Source organism: Bombina bombina, chromosome 9 (genome assembly GCF_027579735.1).
Source record: "Bombina bombina isolate aBomBom1 chromosome 9, aBomBom1.pri, whole genome shotgun sequence".
NCBI classification, from domain to species: Eukaryota; Metazoa; Chordata; class Amphibia; order Anura; family Bombinatoridae; genus Bombina; species Bombina bombina.
Genome location: NC_069507.1, coordinates 159,266,683 through 159,290,371, shown reverse-complemented (window position 1 = coordinate 159,290,371; position 23,689 = coordinate 159,266,683). Strand labels below are relative to the sequence as shown.

General features: G+C 38.4%; 1 protein-coding gene across 1 annotated transcript in view; it reads left to right on the top strand.

The window, feature by feature from the left end:
• Positions 1–4,411: 4,411 nt before the first annotated feature.
• LOC128640116 (arsenite methyltransferase) overlaps positions 4,412–23,689 on the top strand; it is a 159,448-nt gene continuing 140,170 nt past the window's right edge. The window contains exon 1 of the mRNA XM_053692461.1: positions 4,412–4,484. Within this exon, the coding sequence (XP_053548436.1) occupies positions 4,471–4,484 (14 nt within the window). The 5' untranslated portion in view covers positions 4,412–4,470. The remainder of the gene's footprint in view (positions 4,485–23,689) is intronic.

Below are 23,689 nucleotides of genomic sequence, written 5' to 3'. Positions count from 1 at the left end.
AAAAACTGTGGTAAATTCTCCAAGATGTTTGGAACAACCTACTGTACCAGCCAAATGATTTAAAAAACTGTGTGCAAGTGTACCTAGAATTGAAGATGTTTTAAGGTAAAGGGCGGTCACGCCAAATTTTGATTTGATTTAGATTTTTCGTCTGTTCATTCACTTTGCATTTTGTTGATTGATGAAAATAAACTAATAACATTTCTATTTTTGAAAGCATTTTTACTTTATAGCATTTTTTCACATTTGCCTATAACTTTTGCAAAGTAGTGTATTTGTGTCTAGATTTTCACAGGCTTTACTGGAGGAATAATTTGTAATGCTATTTTTTTTTTAATTGTTTTACACACAAAGTGGAGAGCTTTTGGACCCAAGGCTGGCACATTTTGCACTTCTCTAGTGCTGAGATCTTGAAGCATACGCAGCCTCAGAAAACAAACTTTTCTGAAATATTTAATAGCATTAAAATCCTTTATTAGACACACATTCCTCCAGCTGACATACATAATGTTCTATACCATTATTTACCAATAATATTTAGGCTGGTTTAAATTAAATTGAAGAAATCACAGGACTAAAACGATGTGGCTTCAAATAAATCTAGAACCTGTTATCACCTTTTTTACAGTTAAAGGGACAGTCTAGTCAAAATTAAACTTTTATCATCAAATGTGCTTTGTTCTCCTTGCATTCTTTCCTGAAAGATAAACCTAGGTAGGCTCAAAGTGATTTCTAAACTGTTAAAAAAAATGCCTCTTATCTCAGTGTATTCTGACAGTTTTTCATAGACAGTGCTTAGTTCATGTGGGCCATATAGCTAACATTGTGCTCACTCCTGTAGAGTTATTTAAAAGTCATCACTGATTGGCTAAAATGTAAGTCTGTCAAAAGAACTGAGATAAGTGAGTAGTCTGCAGAGGCTTAGATACAAGGTAATCACTGAGATAAAAAGTGTATTAATATAACTGTGTTGGTTATGAAAAACTGGGGAATGAGTAATAAAGATATTATCTATCTTTTTAAACAATAACAATTCTGGACTAGACTGTCCCTTTAAATTGAATGTACAATTTCTCCCCAGAACCATACAATCCTTCTACAACACACTAAGGGATAGATTACAAGTGGAGCACAAAATATTAGAGCTATTGAGCATCGCTCAAATTAAATCAATAGTGCTCATATTACAAGTTGAAAGTAAGAAGTTATCGCTTGAGCGAAAGCTTGCGCTCTAACCCAAAGGTGCACTAGGCCAATTGAGCAAAAGCCAAAAGGTTGATACTTGAAAGAGCATTGTTCTTTATTTTTATTTTGAAGAATATACCCTGCGTTATAAATAGGCCTAAATGTGCTGTCCAAGACTGAAACTACAGCTGCTGCCTTCTCTTTTTCAGTACAGACACAGAGAAACTTATTGGACATTTTTCTTTCTTTTTTTTTTTAGTTTTAATTATTTTTTGCAGAATTTGTTAAAGGAACGTGAAACCCAAAATAGTTTTTTCATGGTTCAGGTAGAGAATACAATTTTAAACAACTTTCCAATTTACTTCTATTATCTAGTTTACTCCAATTTTCTTGGTATCCTTAGTTGAAGAAGCAGCTGGGAGCTAGCTGAATGCATTAGACGAGCCAATAACATGAGGCATATATTTGAAACCACCAATCAGCAGCTCCTAAATAAAACTGGTTAGATAATAGAAGTGAATTGGAAAGTTATTTAAAACAAGTGCTCTTGGCGCTCGACAAATAACTTAATAATAATAATAACTAATAAAATCACATTATCTGAATCATGATAGAAAAAAATGGGTTTTATGCCCATTTAAACACAAGTAATGGAAATAATACGTATCACAATTTTTATGTATGACAGATCTCAAGTCTAATTAATCTGTATTATTCACATACAGCATGTGCAGATCCTTGATCTTAAAGAGACATTCTGAAGCAAAAATAAAATGCTCTATTTTGTTAAAAAAACAAAAACAAAAAAACCCCAACTTAAAACACATTTTTTAAATACATTTAATTTAATTATGTGTTTAATTATGGGGTTGATTCCAGTCTTTCCAATCATATTTATCATTTTTATTCATATTCGCAATTTTTGTGATTGTAAGTTACAGTAATTTAGTATATCAGCAATCTCATATTTGTGCTCAGGATTTTACGGTTTGCTGTTATGTCTTATTTATTGGTGTACGGCAACCAAGATCTTTTGCACAAGTTTTTACAATAAACAGAAGACCCATATATTTTAAAAATCATGAGTTACAGTAAATAGAAACTTGTTTTGCCATCTCCTTACAGTAATTAAAAATCGTCAAAGACAAACCCTCTTCTTCTGTACAGTGAGGTTTTGAACTTTTGCTGATATTTTAAACCTCGTCACTTAGAACTTTTTTTTCTTTTCGATTTACAGTATAAAAACAGTTAAATTCCCGCTAAAGATAGTTTCTTATGGAAATTAATTTCCAGCACTGTTCTTGATTTTAGCTGAACATCTTTTCAAAGTGGAAAACAAGTTTTTTTAAATTAATAAGTAAAAAAACATTTTTAAAAATTATTTTTAAATATTAAGTTTTAATAACATCATTGAGCAAACATGCCCAGTATACACCTCATGCCCATGTACAAACGGAATTCAGATTGTTTAATACTTATCATAAACACTGCTTTATCCAGTTGAAAAATATACACAAGGACATGGACTTGATTAACCCCATTAATCCGTTTTTCTGTGATCAGTAACTATTATCAGTCATTCAGGGTACTGTTTTTGGAAAATGAAGATTGAATCTTGTGGCAGTTATCCAGCTTGGTGGTTTTTGTTAATTGATAAAAAATAGCTAAAATTTGAATGGAACCAATCTGTACATTTAAAAAAAAAAAAGAATAAAAATGCCAGCCATCATAACTAAAGCTGCTAGGAGTATTGTAAAGCTCTAACCCCCCCCCCCCCCCAATAGGGATTATCTGATGGAGCATGAACTCAGTGGAAATAAAATACCTGTGTCTAAACACTGATAAGGGGGGGGGGGGGGGTGTTCTCCATGCAGCTTAGCTATGTAATTAATTTTACTTATTTTTGAAAATTATTTTAAAATACTTGAAAGAAATTTTTAAACAAAATTGTTATGCAAACTATTTTTAATTAATTAGCCCTTTTAGGATATGCACAGATCTCAACCTGTTTAATGTCCCTTTAAGTTATCCTTTGGTTATAACTACATACCAACATTCTCTAAGATTCACCATAACTAGACATTTATTTCTGTAAGTATTCTCTATTAGGCACAGTCACCTGGATTTTAGAAATACCTGCCATGCTGGTAAAATACCAGCTGGGTGGTAAATTTAGTTGTGCTCTTGTGCCACTCCAAATGAGGATACACTTTGTCTGTCAATCAAGAGTGGCAAATATGAATTTGCACCACTCACTGGCTGTGGAGCGTGATTGGTGTCCAACTGTTACATGACTTTAACTATGTGTTTAACCCTTACCACAGGGAAGTTTCAAATGCACTAATAGATTGTTTTATGTCTGTGCTAGAATGTTCCTTTTAAAGGTCCATAATAGTAAAAAAAAATACATGCTCTAATTTATTAGAGCCTGTAATTTTAGGACAATCTACCCTACACTACGGTGTGTTTAACCCCCACAAAGAGGTTAAACACACAGCAGTTGCTGGTCCTGAGTGTAACTTGCTGCTGATCCAATTAGCAGCCAAGTTGAATGACACGTGCTACTAGCCCTGCTGATTTGATCAGTGGCATTTTTTCCCTCTAGATCAGCACTTCTACTGTGCGTTTAACCCCATTCGCAGTAGTTAAACACACAGAAGCACAGGGTCGATACTCTTAAAATGACAGGCTGCAATGAATTAGAGCATATAATTGTTACACTAGTATGGCCCTTTTAAACCTTCCAAATGAATGTTGATGTACATCAAATAAAAGCAATCTATCTCCTACTTATACTGAAAGGGGGTGTCACAATCTATTTGTTTTACCCAGAGACGTTTTAGAACTTATTTACTAAAATATAAACAACTTTTACAAACACACAATGATTCAGAAGTATCTTGAAAATAAGACCAGCAAAGTGTATTATGTTGCAAATCAGGAGCGGTTTGTGATCGTAAGTGGGGATCCAGATAAACTGCACAACACACGGACACACTGTGGTCTTAGTTTGGAAAACCCCATTATATAACAATATTTTAGTTGATCAGGAACGATCTAGAAACACTTCCAAATCAAAGTCCATAGGTATTTCAGTACATTCTATACAATGCAAGTCATTATGAGTTTAAACATTTACATCTTGTCTTTATGTTAGCCATAACTTGCACAATATAATGCAGCCAGAGACCGCACCTACTGAAAGTGAGGGGTATAAAAAGAAATACAGCTTTAAGCAGCAAAGCATTTTGGGAAATATAGAACTACTTCTGTAGGAGCAAGAAAATGGCGCAGTGCAGGTGACAGCTTTTTGACTTATTTTAAAATATTTGTTATAAGTAAGGAGGCGCGTGCTTCTGAGTACGTGTGAAGAGAACGTAGCGTTGTGCGTGACTGCGTGAGCGTGTGCGCTTAGTAAACTATCTGTGATAATCTAGCGTTGTGTGCGTGTGCTATATAATAGGTGTCTGATGTAGCAGCGAGTCTTGTATTTGCTCGTGTGTGTCACCTTATACTGTATACTTTTCCGTTTGTATTAATGTATCTATAATTTATTTTCTATAAGTTCCGTTTTTGTAAGTTGGTAGTCAGTCTTGTATGTTGCAGGTGAAAAGATATTGAATTAAAAATGGTTTTGATTCAGATTGTTAACATTGGGATATATTTATATATATATATATATATATATATATATATATATATATATAAAACGAACGGATAGATTACGAGTTTTGCGTTAGAGGCTATGCGGTGCTAACAAGCAGGTTATGCTCACCGCTCACAGACAGCGCTGGTATTATTGTTTTTTACAAACCCGGCGTTAACCGCAAAAAAGTGACCGTAGAGCAAAATTTTGCTCCACATCTCACCTCAATACCAGCGCTGCTTACGTTAGCGGTGTGCTGGCTGAATGTGCTCGTGCACGATTTCCCCATAGGAATCAATGGGGGAGAGCTGGCTGAAAAAAACCTAACACTTGCAAAAAAGCAGCGTTTAGCTCCTAACGCAGCCCCATTGATTCCTATGGGGAAAATACATTTATGTCTACACCTAACACCCTAACATGAACCCCCGAGTCTAAACACCCCTAATCTTAAACTTATTAACCCCTAATCTGATGCCCCCGAAAACGCCGACACCTACATTATATTGATTAACCCCTAATCTGCCACTGGACACCGCTGCCACCTACATTATACTTATGAACCCCTAATCTGCTGCCCCCAACATCGCCGACACCTACATTATTGTTATCACATTTATTTCATTTCTCACCTACATTATATTTATTAACCCCTAATCTGCTGCCCCCAATGTCACCGCAACCTACCTACACTTATTAACCCCTAATCTGCCACCCCCAACGTCGCCGCCACTATATTAAAGTTATTAACCCCTAAATCTGTCTAACCCTAACACCCCCTAACTTAAATATAATTTAAAGGAGGGCGGAGCCAGCCGCGTAGGTGAGCGGTTGCACATTCTGTGAGCTCTGACTAAATTTACCTATTTTTCAACCAGCACCGCTCACCTTCCCCACAAAACTGCCTAAGTTTGCTTACTAATACTACCCTAGCCATATAGCCTTAGATGTAGAGGAGAGCAACCTGTCTGTGTGCAGTTAGAGGCTTGAGAAGACGGAACAGAGATCGAGTGAAGACGGCAGCCATCTTGGCTGCAGGGTGAAGTTTATATGGCTTAACTCCTGTCGCCGCTGCAAAAGACCTGAAAAACCAGCTCAAGCACTCCAAGACTGATCGGTGCACATCGCAGCAGAGATCCACTTTCATGGGCTAGCCGGTTCCAGGTATTGGGGTACGTAGTAAGTAGGAATACCACCGGACCACTTCTGCTCATAGACTGCGCACTAACTTAATGGATCACACATTCTATCATAAGCTATGATGCCTACTCCAAAGCCATCACAACGCCCTTGAGGACATGCTACACACAGCGTTCTGCTACAGAGGCTCACACACTATCCAACAGCCAACCATACCTGCAACTTCCGCAGACTGTGGTGGTGGGGGCGCTTTGGGGCCCCGGCGCTTTCCACTCACCCCTATTAATTTATCATCTGACTCCACGCTAAGCAAGGGATCAGAGGGCTTGTTCACGGCTCAGAAATCAAAGACCGTTCTGGAGAGCCACGTGACTTCAATGAGGAAAGGTAATTACACTTATTCAGAATACGGGCCAGCCATGGCAATGTTTCAAGGGCAATTCATGAAAAGCCTAGATAAATTATCTAGTGAAATTCGGCTACAGATTCCCTGCTCTTTATTAACCTCTTTGCCATATGACATCTCCTATCTGGATCGGCTACACTTTCAGTGGGACCATGGAGGCTTACCTCAGCGACCCCATTGTGGGGCAAGTTTGGGAGCGGGTTAAATCTGATATGCCCATTGGGGTTGTACAGCTGACTTACTTCATGCAAAGTTTTGGTCCTCTGGGCCACTGCATCTGGAGTTACCCTCTTAGTACTGTCGCCGTTTGCTGAAGCAACAGGGCTTCCTATAGTAAGTGGGAGATAGCATCTTCACTTATTTTGGACATTTTCCCACTGACACTCAAACTTACAAGTTTTAGGCTAATCCCATCTTCGTTGTATTGACATGTAAAGGCAGCGATGATGTTGATTGGCAATGTTGTTGGTTAACATATATTTCGATGCCTGTTGAGTTTTTTTTATCTATTTACCTCTCATGCCTTTAATTGATGTATCTAAGGTCTCACTCTTATTTTGGCGTATTGAACCTTTAGTAGCAGCATAATATCATGGCACTACTGTTTATTGCTATTGCAGTACCTCTAAAGTATATAGGCAAAATTATATGTTGATCCTAGTAGGACTTCCAAGATTCTAGAATTTAGAACTTTAATCCCATGTACAACACCTGTTCTGCCTTTAGGACTAAGGTACACGTTAGTATTAACACTTAAGTCAAGCACGCTGTCTCCACAATACTTATTTCAATACTATGCAATACTGAACGTATGGAGAGATTAGGTGTAAGTAGATGGGGACTCTTTATTTATTTCTGATTCTACTAAATAGAGCCTGAGTCCTACGCATATGGGGTGCCGCTATTCCAAGCAATACACAAGAGTTTTACATGTTATACTTCAGATTTCCTGTTCTAATTGTACACTACACAAGCTAGATATTGGTTTTAAGCTTGAGAGAACGGGAGTAAGATAATTACAATACTCCTATTTTATGTTCTAGTATTGATGATATAATATAGCATGGGTATAAACGGACACACACATATTGAATGTGGTCGGCGACACTAGATATGGTTTCCCATCAGTACACTGCATTCCTGATTTTGCTGCAAAACTAGCTCGATCCCATAGTATTAAATTGGATCTGTCTGCTGCTGCTGACTGTATTTTGCTGCCTTTAATATTAAATAAGATACCCTTCTCTGTCACTAGACAACTTAAAGACGTTTTACTTCCTTCTCTCTCTAGAACCCCTCAAATGTATCCCTGTTAGCTCCACATAGGAATTATTTTTCGCATTTGTAATTATGCTGGATCTTATTACCACTCTTCAGCATAAATGCGCAACATAATGTGACCTTTCTCACTCGCTGCTGTAGCCATTCTTACACTGAGACACGTAGCTTTACTGGGAGGCATCTGTCAGGACACCAATGCGGGCTGGACCCGTGTTGCTGTTATCATTTATGGTTTCCCTACGCATAATATACTAATCGAGCTACATAAGCCTTGTTTCATCAGATGGTTCCGAATTTGGGGCTCTAACTTGTCAGGTGGGACTCTAGATCAACATGTAATCCACATTCTTCTTTTAAGATGTTATATATAGAGAGGTCATTTTGTTATGGTATAGCTAGCCTATTCTTATACCAGGATACAATCAGCCATTAAACTTTTCTATGTCAGCATATTCTTCAGTACATAAAACTTTCTTATACCGTAGTTTGCTTGACCTTAGGTTATAGATAGTTGACCTGATATTCATCATATACCAACTGTATTGTTGGAACTCCCCTACCAGACTGTATTCTATCAGCCTTGATATTTATTTAAATTGTTTGAGTCTCTATATTCATGTATATTTTTGTGAGTTTAAAATGCATTGTTAATATGTTGTCTGTATAACCCTAGCTTTCATCTGGTGTTCTCATAGTACCCATTGGATTCTTGGATGCCTACATATGGAGCATACTGGATATAGGCTACCCCATCTACATTAGCCCTACACACACAGTGAATATTATACTGAATTTTGATATTTAAGGTTTAACTCCTCTACCTACAGTTGATACTCTGTGTTTTAAAAGCTTCTTAAGCTATTTTTTTTTATTCACCATATTTAACTTACCACCTCCCCCCCCCCATAATACACCTCCTAATTTAGGAGGGCTAACTATGCGGCTTTTCTAGCCTATGCCGCAACCTAATCATATCATTTGCACAGTAGAAAGATATTTTCAAATGCCAATTGTCAAACTACTTAAAGGGACATGAAACCCACATTTTTTCTTTCATGATTTAGAAAGAGAATGCAATTTTAAACATCTTTCTAATTTACTTCTATTATCTAATTTGTTTTATTCTCTTGATATTCTTTGCTGAAAAGCATATCTAGATATGCTCAGTAGCTGCTGATTGGTTGCTGCACATAGAAGCCTCATGTGATTGGCTCACCCATGTGCATTGCTTTTTCTTCAAATAAGGATATCTAAAAAAATGAAGCAAAATAAACAATAGAAGTAAATTGTAATGTTGTTTAAATTTGTATGTTCTATCTTAATCATGAAAGAAAGATTTTGGGTTTAGTGGCCCTTTAAGCTTACAGGTCCAAAAGTGACCTTACATATTGCTAAATTTAGTTCCCATACAAAAGAAAAAAGAGGTTCCAGTTATTGCTATAAGGTTATTTAGGTTGAGAATTTTATCTTTCTATTTATATAGAAGCTGTTAAATTGAAATGTACCATTTATGTTTGTTTTAATGATACAATGCTTCATATGAGTTGTATTGTTCTCGCACAACCTCAATAAAAAAAAAATATATAATTTAAATAAATCTTAATAAAATTACTATTATTACCTAAATTCCTATATAAAACTAAATACTTACCTATAAAATAAACCCTAAGATAGCTACAATATAACTAATAGTTACATTGTAGCTAGCTTGGGGTTTATTTTTATTTTACAGGCAAGTTTGTATTTATTTTAACTAGGTAGAATAGTTATTAAATAGTTATTAACTATTTAATAACTACCTAGTTAAAATAAAGACAAATTTACCTGTAAAATAAAACCTAACCTAAGTTACAATTACACCTAACACTATGTTATAATTAAATTAATTCCCAAAATTAAATAAAATTATCTGAAGTACAACCCCCCCCCACTAAATTACAGAAAATAATAAACAAATTACAAGATTTTTAAACTAATTACACCTAATCTAATCCCCCCTAACAAAATAAAAAAGCCCCCCCCCAAATATTTATCAGCCAATCGGAATTAAGGTAGAAAAAAATCCTATTGGCTGATGCAATTAGCCAATAGGATTGAGTTGGCATTCTTTTGGCTGATTGGAACAGCCAATAGAATGCCAGCTCAATCCTATTGGCTGACTGGATCATCCAATAGGATTGAAGTTCAATCCTATTGGCTGATTGCATCAGCCAATAGGATTTTTTTCTACCTTAATTCTGATTGGCTGATAGAATTCTATCAGCCAATCGGAATTGAAGGGACGCCATCTTGGATTGCGTCACTTAAAGGAACCGTCATTTAGTAAGAAGACTTCGATGGAAGAGGATGCTCTGAGCCGGATGTCTTGCAGATGGACCCGCTCCGCGCCAGATGGATGAAGATAGAAGATGCCGTCTGGATGAAGACTTCTGCCCGTCTGGAGGACCACTTCACCCGGCATGGATGAAGACTTCTCCCGACTTCGTTGAGGACTTCGGCCCGGTTGAGTGAAGACTTCTCCCGGTAAGGTGATCTTCAAGGGGTTAGTGTTAGTTTTTTTAAGGGGGTATTGGGTGGGTTTTAGAGTAGGGTTGGTTGTGTGGGTGGTGAGTTTTAATGTTGGGGGGGATTTGTACTTTTTTTTTTTTTTTTTTTACAGGTAAAAGAGCTGATTACTTTGGGGCAATGTCCCGCAAAAGGCCCTTTTAAGGGCTATTATAATTTAGTGTAGGGTAGGGCTTTTTTATTTTGTTAGGGGGATTAGATTAGGTGTAATTAGTTTAAAAATCTTGTAATTTGTTTATTTTCTGTGGGGTTTTTTTGTACTTTAGATAATTTTATTTATTTGTATTTAATTGTATTTGTGACAGACCCTTCTGTCAGGACTGAAAGTGTTAACTTTATTTTCTAACCACAAGTGGCTGGCTCCAGCTACAATCTAATTAATGCTTAGCATTCTATTGTTTGATCACCTCCAGAGAGAAAGTGATAAGAAGAGTCAAGAGTGTCTTGTGGTTGAAGTGTTTAAGTAATATAATCCTATTGTATCATGTCAAGGGCGCTTCTCCCTTTTATCTAATGTACAACATTCTTTCAACCCCCATCTGAGGGGGGGTCAAAAACCTGTATAAATCTGTGTGCTGCCTTCAAATAAAGTTGTTATTCTGTTTTAAACCTGAAACTGGCTGGGTTGTGAATTGCTGATTGTCTATGCAGGACATTGTTCATCTGGGGTTAACCCTTGGTACACAGTTGGTACCGTAACATTGGTGGCAAGCGACGGAATGAACCTTATCGCCCAGAAGAGCAACTACACAAGCCAGTAACCTCAGCAAGAGGGGGATTACTACAATACTGACTAAGATGGAAGGAGTACCAGGGACAGAAGGAACCAATGGGCCCAGCATAGCAGACAGAACCCCCGCAGAAGCAAGCTTTGATCGGGCGGTTAAAATAAGACTGGCATATTATGGCCCCAACCCATCTGCAGAAATTATCGACCGGGTCATAGCAGCTGTGGAGGCCAACCTACTTCGCCAAAGCGGCGCTGCAGCAAACCCAGTGGAAAAGAGAAAAGTAAATTTTGCAGCTTTTCAAAACTTCCTGGAAACAGAAGGAGAGATTGATGGGTACCTTGCGGATTTTGAGAGGCAATGTGCACTACACAAGGTACCCGCAGAGGACTGGGTCATGATATTATCCGGAAAATTATCCGGCCGGGCCAGTGAGGCTTTTCGGGCCATTCCAGATGAGGAAGTCGGGGATTATAATACTGTAAAAGAGGCTCTGCTCTCCAGGTATGCGGTTACACCGGAGGCATACCGGAGGCGGTTCAGAGACACTGTTAAATTAGCTGGTGATTCCTACCTTGAGTGGGCATGTAAGGTGCACCGCACAGCAGCTCACTGGATAGCGGGGTGCCAAGCCGTATCTGGGGAAGAGGTGCTGCAGCTATTCCTGTTGGAACATTGCTTCGACAAGTTACCCGCAGGAGTTCGAGAGTGGGTTCGGGACCGTAAACCCTCCACCCTGCATGAAGCTGCTCGCCTGGCAGATGAGTATACGGATGCCCGCAAACTGGACACTGCTACCACTAAGCCCCCTGCTAGAGTGGAGTACAGACCCCCAGTCACCCCAGCAGCTGCCAGTTACCAACCCCCGGCGCACCGCTATACCACACGGCCTCTGGCCACGAACTACCCTCAGAGAGCCCGGTTCAATTCGCGGGGCTACTCACAATCGATTCGGTGCTTTGGATGTAAGCAACTAGGGCACAAAAGACCAGAGTGTCCCCTAAATGCAGCGAACCAAGCACAGTCCTGGAGAAGACCTGCCGGTGGAATCACATGTAACCCTCAGCCTGCGGCCCGCTACGTAGAGGCGCAAGAATGCTGGGGCATCCTACATGAGGCAGACCTTGTGCAAGCTGCCCACCGGAATAACCGGCAACTGGTTAAAGTGAATGGGAAGGAGGTCAGTGGTCTATGGGATACTGGTGCTACCATGACCTTGCTTCGAAAGAACTTGGTGTCTGAGAAACAGCACACAGGAGACACTGTGGCTGTGAGGGTAGCAGGGGGCACTGTGTTCCGCCTGCCTGTTGCCAGGGTGCATTTGGATTGGGGAGGGGGCGCTAGACCTGTGAATGTGGGGGTCATGAAGGATTTACCAGCTGATGTTCTCCTTGGAAATACCTTGGTCCCCCTTGTTTCTGCCTATGCTCCCATGGGTCCCGCTAATGTTAACCCTGTGACTACCCGTGCTCAGATCCGTGCAGCAGAGACTGACCCCCCTGCTGCTAAGCCCCAGGACGCTGAGCTCAGTAAATCTCTATCCGCTATTGATACGTGGAAGTCCCGTTACAATGCGCTGATGAAGGAGAAGAGTCACGTAGAGGATGAAATGGTCACGTTAAATAATCATGTAACAGTGCTAGCGGGAGAGAAGAGGAGTGCAGAGGAAAAAGCACGTTTAGAACAGGAATCTCTGCTAGACAAGCTGCACCGACAGACTGCAGAAAACACCAGCTTGAGAGTGGAACATGAAACATTAAGGACAAACTTAGTGACACTGGAGGAGAAGCTGACGCTGGCTCATAGGGAGGTGCAGCAACTCAAGGGCACCCTATGTCAGTATGAAGGGATTGTGGATACCTATAAAGAGCAGGTACAAAAACCACGTAAAGAAGCCGATGATATTTTGAAGGACTGTTTAGCCCTAGTCGGGGCACTGAAGAGGTTGAACCCTTATTTATACAGACAGGGATTCTCTCTCATAACGGGAATACAGATGGATTGTCCCAGCAAACTGACATGCCTACCACCTCCTAGTCCGGTCATCCCCAGGTTGACCCGCAAAAGGGTCAAGCCGGGTCTGCCGGAGTGTTCCACAAGGGGGGAGCTATGTGACAGACCCTTCTGTCAGGACTGAAAGTGTTAACTTTATTTTCTAACCACAAGTGGCTGGCTCCAGCTACAATCTAATTAATGCTTAGCATTCTATTGTTTGATCACCTCCAGAGAGAAAGTGATAAGAAGAGTCAAGAGTGTCTTGTGGTTGAAGTGTTTAAGTAATATAATCCTATTGTATCATGTCAAGGGCGCTTCTCCCTTTTATCTAATGTACAACATTCTTTCAACCCCCATCTGAGGGGGGGTCAAAAACCTGTATAAATCTGTGTGCTGCCTTCAAATAAAGTTGTTATTCTGTTTTAAACCTGAAACTGGCTGGGTTGTGAATTGCTGATTGTCTATGCAGGACATTGTTCATCTGGGGTTAACCCTTGGTACACAGTTGGTACCGTAACAGTATTTAATTTAGGGAATTAATTTAATTATATTTAAATTATATTTAAGTTAGGGGGTGTTAGGGTTAGACTTAGATTTAGGGGTTAATAAATGTAGGTAGTGTCGGCGATGTTAGGGACAGCAGATTAGGGGTTAATAATATTTAACTAGTGTTTGCGATGCGGGAGTGCTGCGGTTTAGGGGTTAATATATTTATTATAGTGTCGGCGATGTACGGTTCGGCAGATTAGGGGTTAAAATTTTTATTTTACTGGTTGCAATGTGGGGGGGGGGCTCGGTTTAGGGGTTAATAGGTAGTTTATGGGTGTTAGTGTACTTTTTAGCACTTTAGTTAAAGGGACAGTCTACACCAGAATTGTTATTGTTTTAAAAGATAGATAATCCCTTTTTTACCCATTCCCTAGTTTTGCATAACCAACACAGTTATATTTATATATTTTTTACCTCTGTGATTATCTTGTATCTAAGCCTCTGCAGACTGCCCCTTTATTTCAGTTCTTTGACAGACTTGCAGTTTAGCCAATCAGTGATGGCTCCCAGGTAACTTCACGTGCACGAGCAGTGTTATCTATATGAAAAACATGAACGAACACCCTCTAGTGTTGAAAAACCTGTTAAGATGCATTCTTAAGAGGCGACCTTCAAGGTCTAAGAAATTAGCATATGAACCTTCTAGGTTAAGCTTTCAACTAAGAATACCAAAAGAACAAAGAAAAATTGGTGATAAAAGTAAATTGTAAAATTGTTTAAAATTACATGCCCTATCTGAATCATGAGAGTTTTTTTTGGACTAGACTGTCCCTTTAGGAGTTTTATGCTACGGCGTTGTAGTGTAAAACTCTTAACTACTGACTTTTAAATGCGGTACCAGTCTTGACAGGAGAGGGTGTACCGCTCACTTTTTGGCAGACTCGTAATATCGGTGCTATGCAAGTCCCATTGAAAATATAGGATACGCAATTGAAGTAAGTGGATTTGCGGTATTTCCAAGTCTGGCCAAAAAAGTGAGCGGTACACCTGTACCTGCAAGACTCGTAATACCAGCGGGCGTTAAAAAGCAGCTTTAGGACCGGCCAACGCTGCTTTTTAAGCCTAACGCAAAACTCGTAATCTAGCCGGAAGTTATTTAGAAACATGCAGTAAATGAATAAAGTGGAGGTCATTACATCAATACACTCAAAATGATCCCCACAATAAAATCTTCATCTGAGCACAGAAAAAGAATGTAAGTTGCATTCATTATTTGTTTTGTCTGCATTTCCTAATGCTGACCTCTGCAAGTAGTGCTTTTTCCACTCCCCTATAGAGTGACTGGCGTGTGTGCTGCATACACTACTAATAATTAAAGGGATACTAAGCTCAAAATGAATTATAGTCAGAAAATGACTTCTAATCTGTTAGAGAATGTAATTTATCAACTATCGACCCTGCTCTATTGTGTGTGTATCCCTGCAAAGATGTAAGACATGTGTGCAACTACTGCTGGCTGATCATTTGATCAGGGGCAGGTTCAGTTTGGGACCAGCAGTGCACTGCGGATCCAAAGTAGAACATTACTGTGTGTTTACACCCTTTGGGGGGTTAAATACACAGTAGAGCAAGGTCGATAGTCAAAACATTACATACTCTAATGGATTAGAACATGTAATTGTTTCCCACTATAATAGCTCTTTAACGAAAGTGAAACTGCAGTCCATTGTTTTCTTTTGCTATTGCTGTACCATAGCTTTCTTCTGTGTAAAACAATTGTGCTTCTTCCAAGCTTTTTAGACAGGATGAAAGTCAACCTAACCTAACTATACCTCAAAAAGTCCGGACCAGTTACATACTGCACAAGGATTGCTTAAAGGGACAGTCTAGTCAAAAATAAACTTTCCTGATTCAGGTAGGGCATGTCATTTTAAACAACGTTCCAATTTACTTTTATCATCAATTTTGCATTGTTCATCCATGTGGATTCCATTTTTGGCTGGAATATCCCTTTAGAATTGAGTGAATAACTTGTCATCACTGATTTCATTCATAATAGTACCCTAGTTTTTTAAGTATTGATCCAGAAAACTTCTCTTTTATCAAGCAACAGATCCCTGCCACCTCTTTTTATAGTTATTTTAATTTAATGTTCTATTCCCTGAAATGAAACCTATTTATGTCCATGATCATGTTTAATGACCTTTTATAAATAGATTTATTTCATATTCTAGTAGTGGCATTCAAGTACTAGAAGAAGGCACAAAGTGGTGTATTTCACAAGAAGTCTTTAGGACTCCTCCATCCACTTAGTGTTAGTTGTGTCTCTATTTTGTAGAAAGGTATAGGGCAGTTGAAAAATTCTGTACTAATGAAGATGGATTAACTCCCAAATCCTGTTCATTTGTTGAGGCTAATTGCAATTTGTTGCTGGTCTAGAGAAGCAGGCCCTGTACATGCAAAAGTATGCCTAGGTTTATCGCAAATAAGGTCTGTGGCGATACTGTCTAGTGTTCCCACCATTAATACCTTCCTTAGAATTGTTCATCTCCACAAAGTCCTCCATGTTCAAGGGTTATACTGAGGCTAAAGGGGAGCTTTTTTTAATGTATTTATTCCTTCATTTATATGGTGTTTGAAGAGTACAATTTTTTTATGCTAAAGACGCCTCCTCATTATTGATTGGCATAATCAGTATTATAGCAGGAGTTGACGTACATATGAAACTCACTACCAAGGAACCAGCCATACAACTTTTAGGAATCACTTATTTAATTTAAGTAGAAAATCCATACATTTTATAGCACAAAGTAACATTTTAGGAACCAGGGCTTTACATTCAGGATTTTACAAGCCTGGCTTTTTAAACCTGTTGGTTCTAGGTAAGAAATTGTGTTGCTCAGATGGACAGTACTTGGATGCATAGTAGAGAGGTTTAAATATGTTCCTCCTTTTGTAGGTGCTTAGTAAATGTTGTTAACTTTATTTGACATCCATGTCCAAACCTTACAAAATACCCTTTTAACGCTGTTAGGACGTTGTATTGCGTCCAGATTTTGCTGGGCTTTAGCACCAAAGGACGGAATACAATGTCCTAACAGCTTGGCTTTCCTGAAGCCACTGGCGTTTCCCTGATAGGTTTAGCAGTCTGAAAGGCGTGCCTAGCCTCATAGGGACGCCCCCTGACCCCATCCATCATTGAAATCTTGAGGTCACGTGTACGATCGCGAGATTTCAATTTGTTTACATCGGAACAATTGTTCCTATGTAGACACGTTAACCCCGGCATGAAAGGGTTAAAGCCAAGCTAAGGCTGCATGTTGCTCTAGCCATTCCCTTGCCATCTAAGGAACATACTGTAGATATCAGTAATTACACAGCCCTGGGTAAACAATAGTGTTTTCCAGGAAAATCACAAATTCTTTCTCAATCATTCTTAGAGTGGTTATTTTGTCCTATGGACCCAGTAACTTGGAACTTGTTTTTGCTCTTTCTAAGAAATGGGGTAATTCAAAAGGAAAGCTTTATCAAGTTCTGGATTTGAAACTACTAAGCACATTTTGTAAAGACGCCTCATTTCCAGATGAGGCTGATATTGAATCATTGTTGTTTTACATTAAATCTGAAATATGCTTGCCTATATATATCTATTTATCAGTTTGTTTCAAGTGCACTCACTACTCCAATAGCCGAGTCCTGGGGTGCTGTGTAATGCAGTACATAGAATTCTCTCCATTCATTCCAGAATAGACAGTGCACTCGCTGGATTTTTTGTTGTAAAACATCACTTTTGTTGAAATATCATTAAAATGGCATATTCCCCAAATGTTTCAGTACCAGCCGGGTACCTTGTTCACTGGGATACCAAGTGTGAATATACATATTTAGGTTTATTTGTGTTTATGAAATTGCTGATGTTGTTCTCTGAAACCACAGCCTATTGAAATGGGTTTAGCTTGCAGGTAAAATAAGATCTCATTATGTTTTCACTTTGTGTACACACACATGCTTCCTTATCTTATATCTGTCTGTAAACCAAAACCCAATACTTAGAAAGAACAATAGAACATTTTCATTGTATTTATCTCTTCTACACCTGACCAGGAGTGTAATTTTGTCTGCTGGCTGTGTTTACATTGCCTGTCAATAGCCTGGTCTTAAAGGGACACTGAACCCACATTTTTTCTTTCATGATTCAGATAGAGTATGCAATTTTTTTTTTTTAATTGTTTATTTATAACCGACAAGGTGTACAATCAAATGAATTCAACCTCTTATGCCTCACAGGGCCGGGTAAGACAAAATATATTGTAAAGCAAGACAATTTTAAATTGAAAATTTCACATTTCACATACCAAATTACTTATATGCAGTATTTGTACACCTAGTTGGGATTTTTCTAATTTTAAATAGATAGAGAACCAATTGAATACTCATTAAATTAAATAGACAAGAATAAAAATAATAATAAAAGAAGGGAAAAAAAAAAAAAAAAAAAAAAAGTCATGAAAAACAAAACGATCAAAAAAATAAATAAATAAATAAATAAATAGTAATATTTCTCTCTTCTCCCTCCCTCTCCTCTCCCCCTCCATGGCTATAGCTTTTGGCCGGGGAGGGTCACCATAATCCCAAAAGGACCAGTTCCGTATCTTTGAATGGATATATTAAGTATTCAATCTCGCTAGGGGATAAAGCTTTAATAAAATTCGACCACTTAGAAAAAAATCTCTTCACATCTAGGTCGCTATGTAGATCGGTATCAAATTGTTCGATAATGCATTGCTTTTTTAAACAATTTTTTACCTCTGAAATACTCGGGGTTGCTTTCAGCTTCCATTTTTTCAAAATTAAATATCTAACCGCAAGTATTACCAAGGTGACTGTTTTAAGTTTATCCTGAGGCAGGCCTAGATCTGTGAGAGGAAAGATTATGTTTGGAGGAGATAATATCAAAGAGGGGACACCCACCATGTTTCTTAACCAGAACTGTATCTTTAGCCAAAAGTTTCTAATTTTTGGACAGTGCTAAAACATATGCATAAGGCTAGCCGATATATATGAACATTTTGGGCACTTGTTAAAGCTGGGATTTCGGCATTTAGTCCCTTTTTCTGGAGTAAAATATGTCATGTGGACTAGTTTTACATGTGCCTCACGCCATGAGGCAGAGAGGGTAACACGCGAGATTGCTTGACATGATGCGGTTACAACATTTGCCTGCAATGAAGTTTCCAGTAAAGCTGCTGCCCACTTGGCCTGCAACTTTTCTATTATATCTGGACCTTTAAGTGAAATAAGTTTTTGATAGATATATGAAATCGAAGTTATACCACTTTTAACTAACGAAAGCCAGTTTTCAAGAAGACCTAAAGACCAATCCCAGCCAAAGTCATTTGTTAATTGAAGAGCAAAGTGTCTCGCTTGGAGGTAGGCATAAAAATTTTTGTTAGAAAGGTGATATTCCTCTTTAAGAGAATTAAATGTTTTAATGCACCTTCTTTCGAAGTCTAACAGCTGAGAAATGTTTATAAGGCCAAGCGATTTCCACTTAGTGAAGAGAGCAGATTGTATCCCAGGTTGAAATTGTGGGTTGTTTAAAAGTGGTAAATACCTTGAGATCCTGAATTCAGTATGCGACAAAGAACATAACTTCTTCCACATCTGAATTGGGTTATAGATAGATTTTATCTTTTTTATTTCAGGCGGGAGTATGCTATTATTACAGTGTAGTAAGGCTATCAGGGAGCATGGAGAGGCTATGTTACTTTCCAAATCAAAACTTGTTACATAGTTAGAATTAGCTAGCCAATCCATAGCTACTCTGGCCTGAAACACTACATTGTATAGTCTAATATCTGGTAAAGAGAGTCCCCCAAATTCTGTGGAGAGCACTAACTTAGACAGTGAGATCCTTGGTTTCCTATTCTGCCAGATGAAAGAGCGAAGAGCGGAGTTAAAGGATAGTATATCTTTCATTTTCAAGACAAGTGGAGTGTTCTGAAGCACATATAAGATTTTAGGTAACAGAGACATTTTATAGAGTGCTATTCGTCCTGATAGAGACAGAGGGAGATTCTGCCAGTTTTTAAAGGCTTGCTTAACTTTATTAAGAACGGGTACAATATTAAGGTCATACCAGGCATTGGGATTAGGAGAAATCCAGATACCTAAGTATCTGAATGCATTCTGAACTATAGAAAACGGAATATTTTCACAAGAGTCTTTGGTTTGTTTAAGCCAACATAACTCAGACTTTAAGATGTTCACCTTATAGCCAGAAAATGAACCAAACTGCTCCACAATTTCCAGAAGTTTAGGGATGTTTCTAGCTGTATCCGATATATATACCAATACGTCATCTGCGTATAATGCAATTTGCAGTTCTTTTTTTTTTATTTTAATCCCTTGCAGTTGATGTCGAATCTGTATAGCAAGAGGCTCAATGGCCATATCGAAGAGGAGAGGAGAGAGAGGACACCCCTGCCTGGTTCCCCTCTCGAGTCTTATATCTTGAGTCATGTCACCATTTACTAAGATTTTTGTGGAGGCATTCCTATATAGGTTATTAAATAAACGGAGCATATTATCTCCTATACCAAACTGCTGTAGTGTAAAGGACAAGTGATCATGATGTACCGAGTCAAATGCCTTTTCAGCATCTATAGAAATGATTGCCCTGTCAGGTGTCCCCCCCCCCCCAGCCCTCCCGATTCCTCCATCTCCTTAAAATATTCTATAGTCAAGAAAACCTCTCTTATCTTAGCTGAAGAGTTTCGCTTCAAGATAAAACCAGCTTGATCTTTATGTATGATAGTGGGAAGGAGTGATTGAAGTCTGTGTGCGAGGATAGCTGTGAAAAGCTTGTAATCTGTGTTTAGAAGTGCAATGGGCCTGTATGATTCCTTTTTATTAGGTTCTTTCCCCTGCTTGAGTATGAGAGTTGTATATGATGCGACAAATTCTTTAGTAGGGCTACTACCAGTAATATAAATATCATTAAAGAGTGAAGTTAGATAACATGTAATTTCTGGTGCCAGTATTTTGTAGAATTCATTCGGGAGCGCATCCGGTCCCGGGGCTTTGTTAAGGGCTAGCCTTTGGATTGCCATAGAGATTTCTATTTCAGAAATTGGGGATTGTAAAGTTTCTATTAAGTCGGGAGTTAAAGTTGGTATCACTATTTTATTCCAGAAACTTTCCCTCTGAGTAAAATTGGAGACCTTATGGGAATATAATGTCTTGTAATATTCTTCAAATTCCTTGCATATTTCTTCTGAGGAAGTAAGAGATTTAGTACCCTGGGTAATAGACTTTATTGTGGAGGAAGATCTATCAGCCTTAACCAGGTTTGCCAAAAGCTTCCCAGTCTTGTTACCGTATCTATATAATTTGGCACGTAGCCTAAGGTCTCTCTGGGTCGATTTATAAAGTAAAAAAGAGTCCCTGACTGCTAGTGCCTTAATGTACCTGGACCAATTTTCAGAAGTTTTTTGAAAAATATACCGGTTATATGCATTCATGACTGCCTTTAATACTTCACTTTCCCTTCTTTTGAGTTTTTTGGATCTGGAGATGGAATAAGCTATAATTTCCCCACGGAGAACTGCCTTAGCAGTCTCCCAGAATAATGCGGGCTGAGGAATGTGTTCTTGGTTAAAAGATACATATTCACGGAACCTAGAGATAAGCCAGTTTTTAAATTTGAGGTCGGTTGCTAGGAAACGTGGAAAAAAGAAACCGGAATTCCTGATACTTGGAGAATTTAATTGAATATCAAGAGTGATCGGGGCGTGATCTGAGATGGTGATGGGTGAAATCCCAGCCACCATCTTCATGTTGCATGCTCTTTCATCTAGCAGAATTAGATCTATTCTTGAAAGGGTTTTATGTGCCCTGGAGTGGCATGTAAACTCCCTATGATCAGGATTTTGGATCCTCCAGATATCACAAAGTTTCAAATTACTAAACAATTTAGTGAATAGCTTTGACTCTAGATTGTCTCTTTTGGTTTTATAGGGAACAGAGCTTTGCCTAAGCCTATCAGCCGGATATTGAGGGGCCATGTTAAAGTCACCTCCAAGTATTAAATACCCTTCTGAGAATAAGAGAAGTTTATTTTGTAACGTTTCCCAGAAGGGAAGGCTGAAAACGTTGGGGGCATATACATTGCAAAATGTGTATACCATTTTTAAAACTTTGATTTTGGCCATCAGATATCTCCCCTCTTGATCCGTATCTACCTGGATAACCTCGTAGGGGAGTTTTTTCCCCAATAGGATTGCTACTCCACTTTTTCTTTTTGTGGTGGAAGAGAATAAAACTTCTTTAACCCAAGAGGTCTTAAGTTTTAATACCTCTTCAGGTTTCAAATGCGTCTCTTGTAAAAAGGCAATGTCAGTGTTGCTTTTTCTTAACTGAGAAAGTATTGCCTTTCGTTTTATAGGCGAGGTTAGACCACCTATATTCCAAGAGGTCAATTTTAGATTACCCTCCCCAGCCATTTTTCACAGGACTCTCGAAAAGAGAGAAGAAAAAAGGAGAGAAAGAGAGAAGAAAAAAAAAAAAAAAAAAAAAAAAAAAAAAACATAAAAGAAAAAACACCACGTTCCCAGTTTACCATCCCGCATGCCCCTGGATAACAAGCAGCTAAGAGCCCCTTATCCTTTTTTCCCATCTTAAGCCTAAATATAAACAATTCCTTCAAAACCAAGTACATATTTTTTCTGTCTTGTTTTATCTTCTCTCAATTTTTAATCTGGAGGGAAGGATTCTAAATAAAATTTGGCTGCCTCTCGTGCTGTGTCAAAGAAGTGTGAGTGTCCATCTATCGTAATTTTCAACCTGGCTGGATACAGCAAGGTTGCTTGGATTCCTTTCTTGATAAAGTTTGTGCAATGTGGAGCTAGCTCCCTCCTTTTAGTGGCAGTGCCAGCAGAGTAATCTTGAAACAGATAGATTTTTGCATCACCTAGAAAAATAGGTTGGTGTTTGCGAAAGGCCTGAAGAAGAATGACTTTCTGTTGAAAATGCAAAAACTTTGCTATAATTGGTCTTGTCTTTGTGTTAGTTCTATGTGTGTCGAGTGTACCTATCCTATGGATTCTTTCAATAATAATAGATGGATAACTTTCTGGAATCTGAAGTAAACGAGGAAGTGTGACAGTTATTAACTTGTCTAAGTCCTCAAATTGCCTATCCTCCGGAACCCCTATAATCCTGAGGTTGTTCCTCCTTGATCTGTCCTCCAGATCTTCAATTTTGTTTTGCATTCTCAACAGAATATCATTTGTGGACTCACAATTTGCTGTGTAATTTACGGTCAGATCCTCCAAATCAGAAATTCTCTGTTCAGCCTCGGATAATCTAGAGGCGAACTGCTTCACTTCATTGGATAGAGAGGCAATATCTTGTCTGATTTCTACTTTTAATAGATCAAATTTAGGGGTTAGTGCCTCTGAAATTTTCAAGACTAATGTATGTATGTCCAGCGAGTCAGGTGTGCCAGGTAATGAGGAAGTAGGTGGATGTACATCCGAAATTTCAGGAGCAGCTTTGTTTCTCTTATCTCTTTGCCTCCCCGCCATAGCTGCAGGAGAAATTGTGGAGTGCCCGTGAAGAAATTTATCCATCTAAAAAAGGGTGAATTGGGAAAACTACTAGAGTGATTCTCCAAAATGTGGAGTGACGTGAGAAGAAAGTGAAATATACGTGATTTTAATTAGAAAAAGGGGGTAATATATACCCACTAAGGCTAAAAAAAAAAAAAAAAAAAGGGGGAACAAAGTGTTAGCGATTTACACTGTGAAAATTATGACGTAATGTGTAAAAAAAGGTGATTGTAAGTGATATAAATTCTCCTAAACAGCTATAAGAGGAGACGCTGGGCAGCCAGTGAGAGAGAAAAGAAAAAAAGAAAAAGGGAGATAATGCTAAAGCTTATCTAAAAGGAGAGGCAACCACTAGGGAAAGACATGAAAGGCGAAAGATTTAGTCTTACCCTCAGTGTTTTATATATTACACAAGTTGTAAATATACATTACTTTCTGAGTATATCCCTGATAAGATAAATGAAAAATAAGGAACAGAGCAAATTAACTCAGAAAGAGGAAAAATAAAGAAAAAGATAGCTAACTATCTCTTAAGGCAAAAACACTAGGCGCACCTATGTTCTGTAGCTATATACGTTCTTCCAGGCACAATACATTTTGTTGGTTGAATTTATTATTTAACAATAGAGAAGCAATGGGTTGAGAG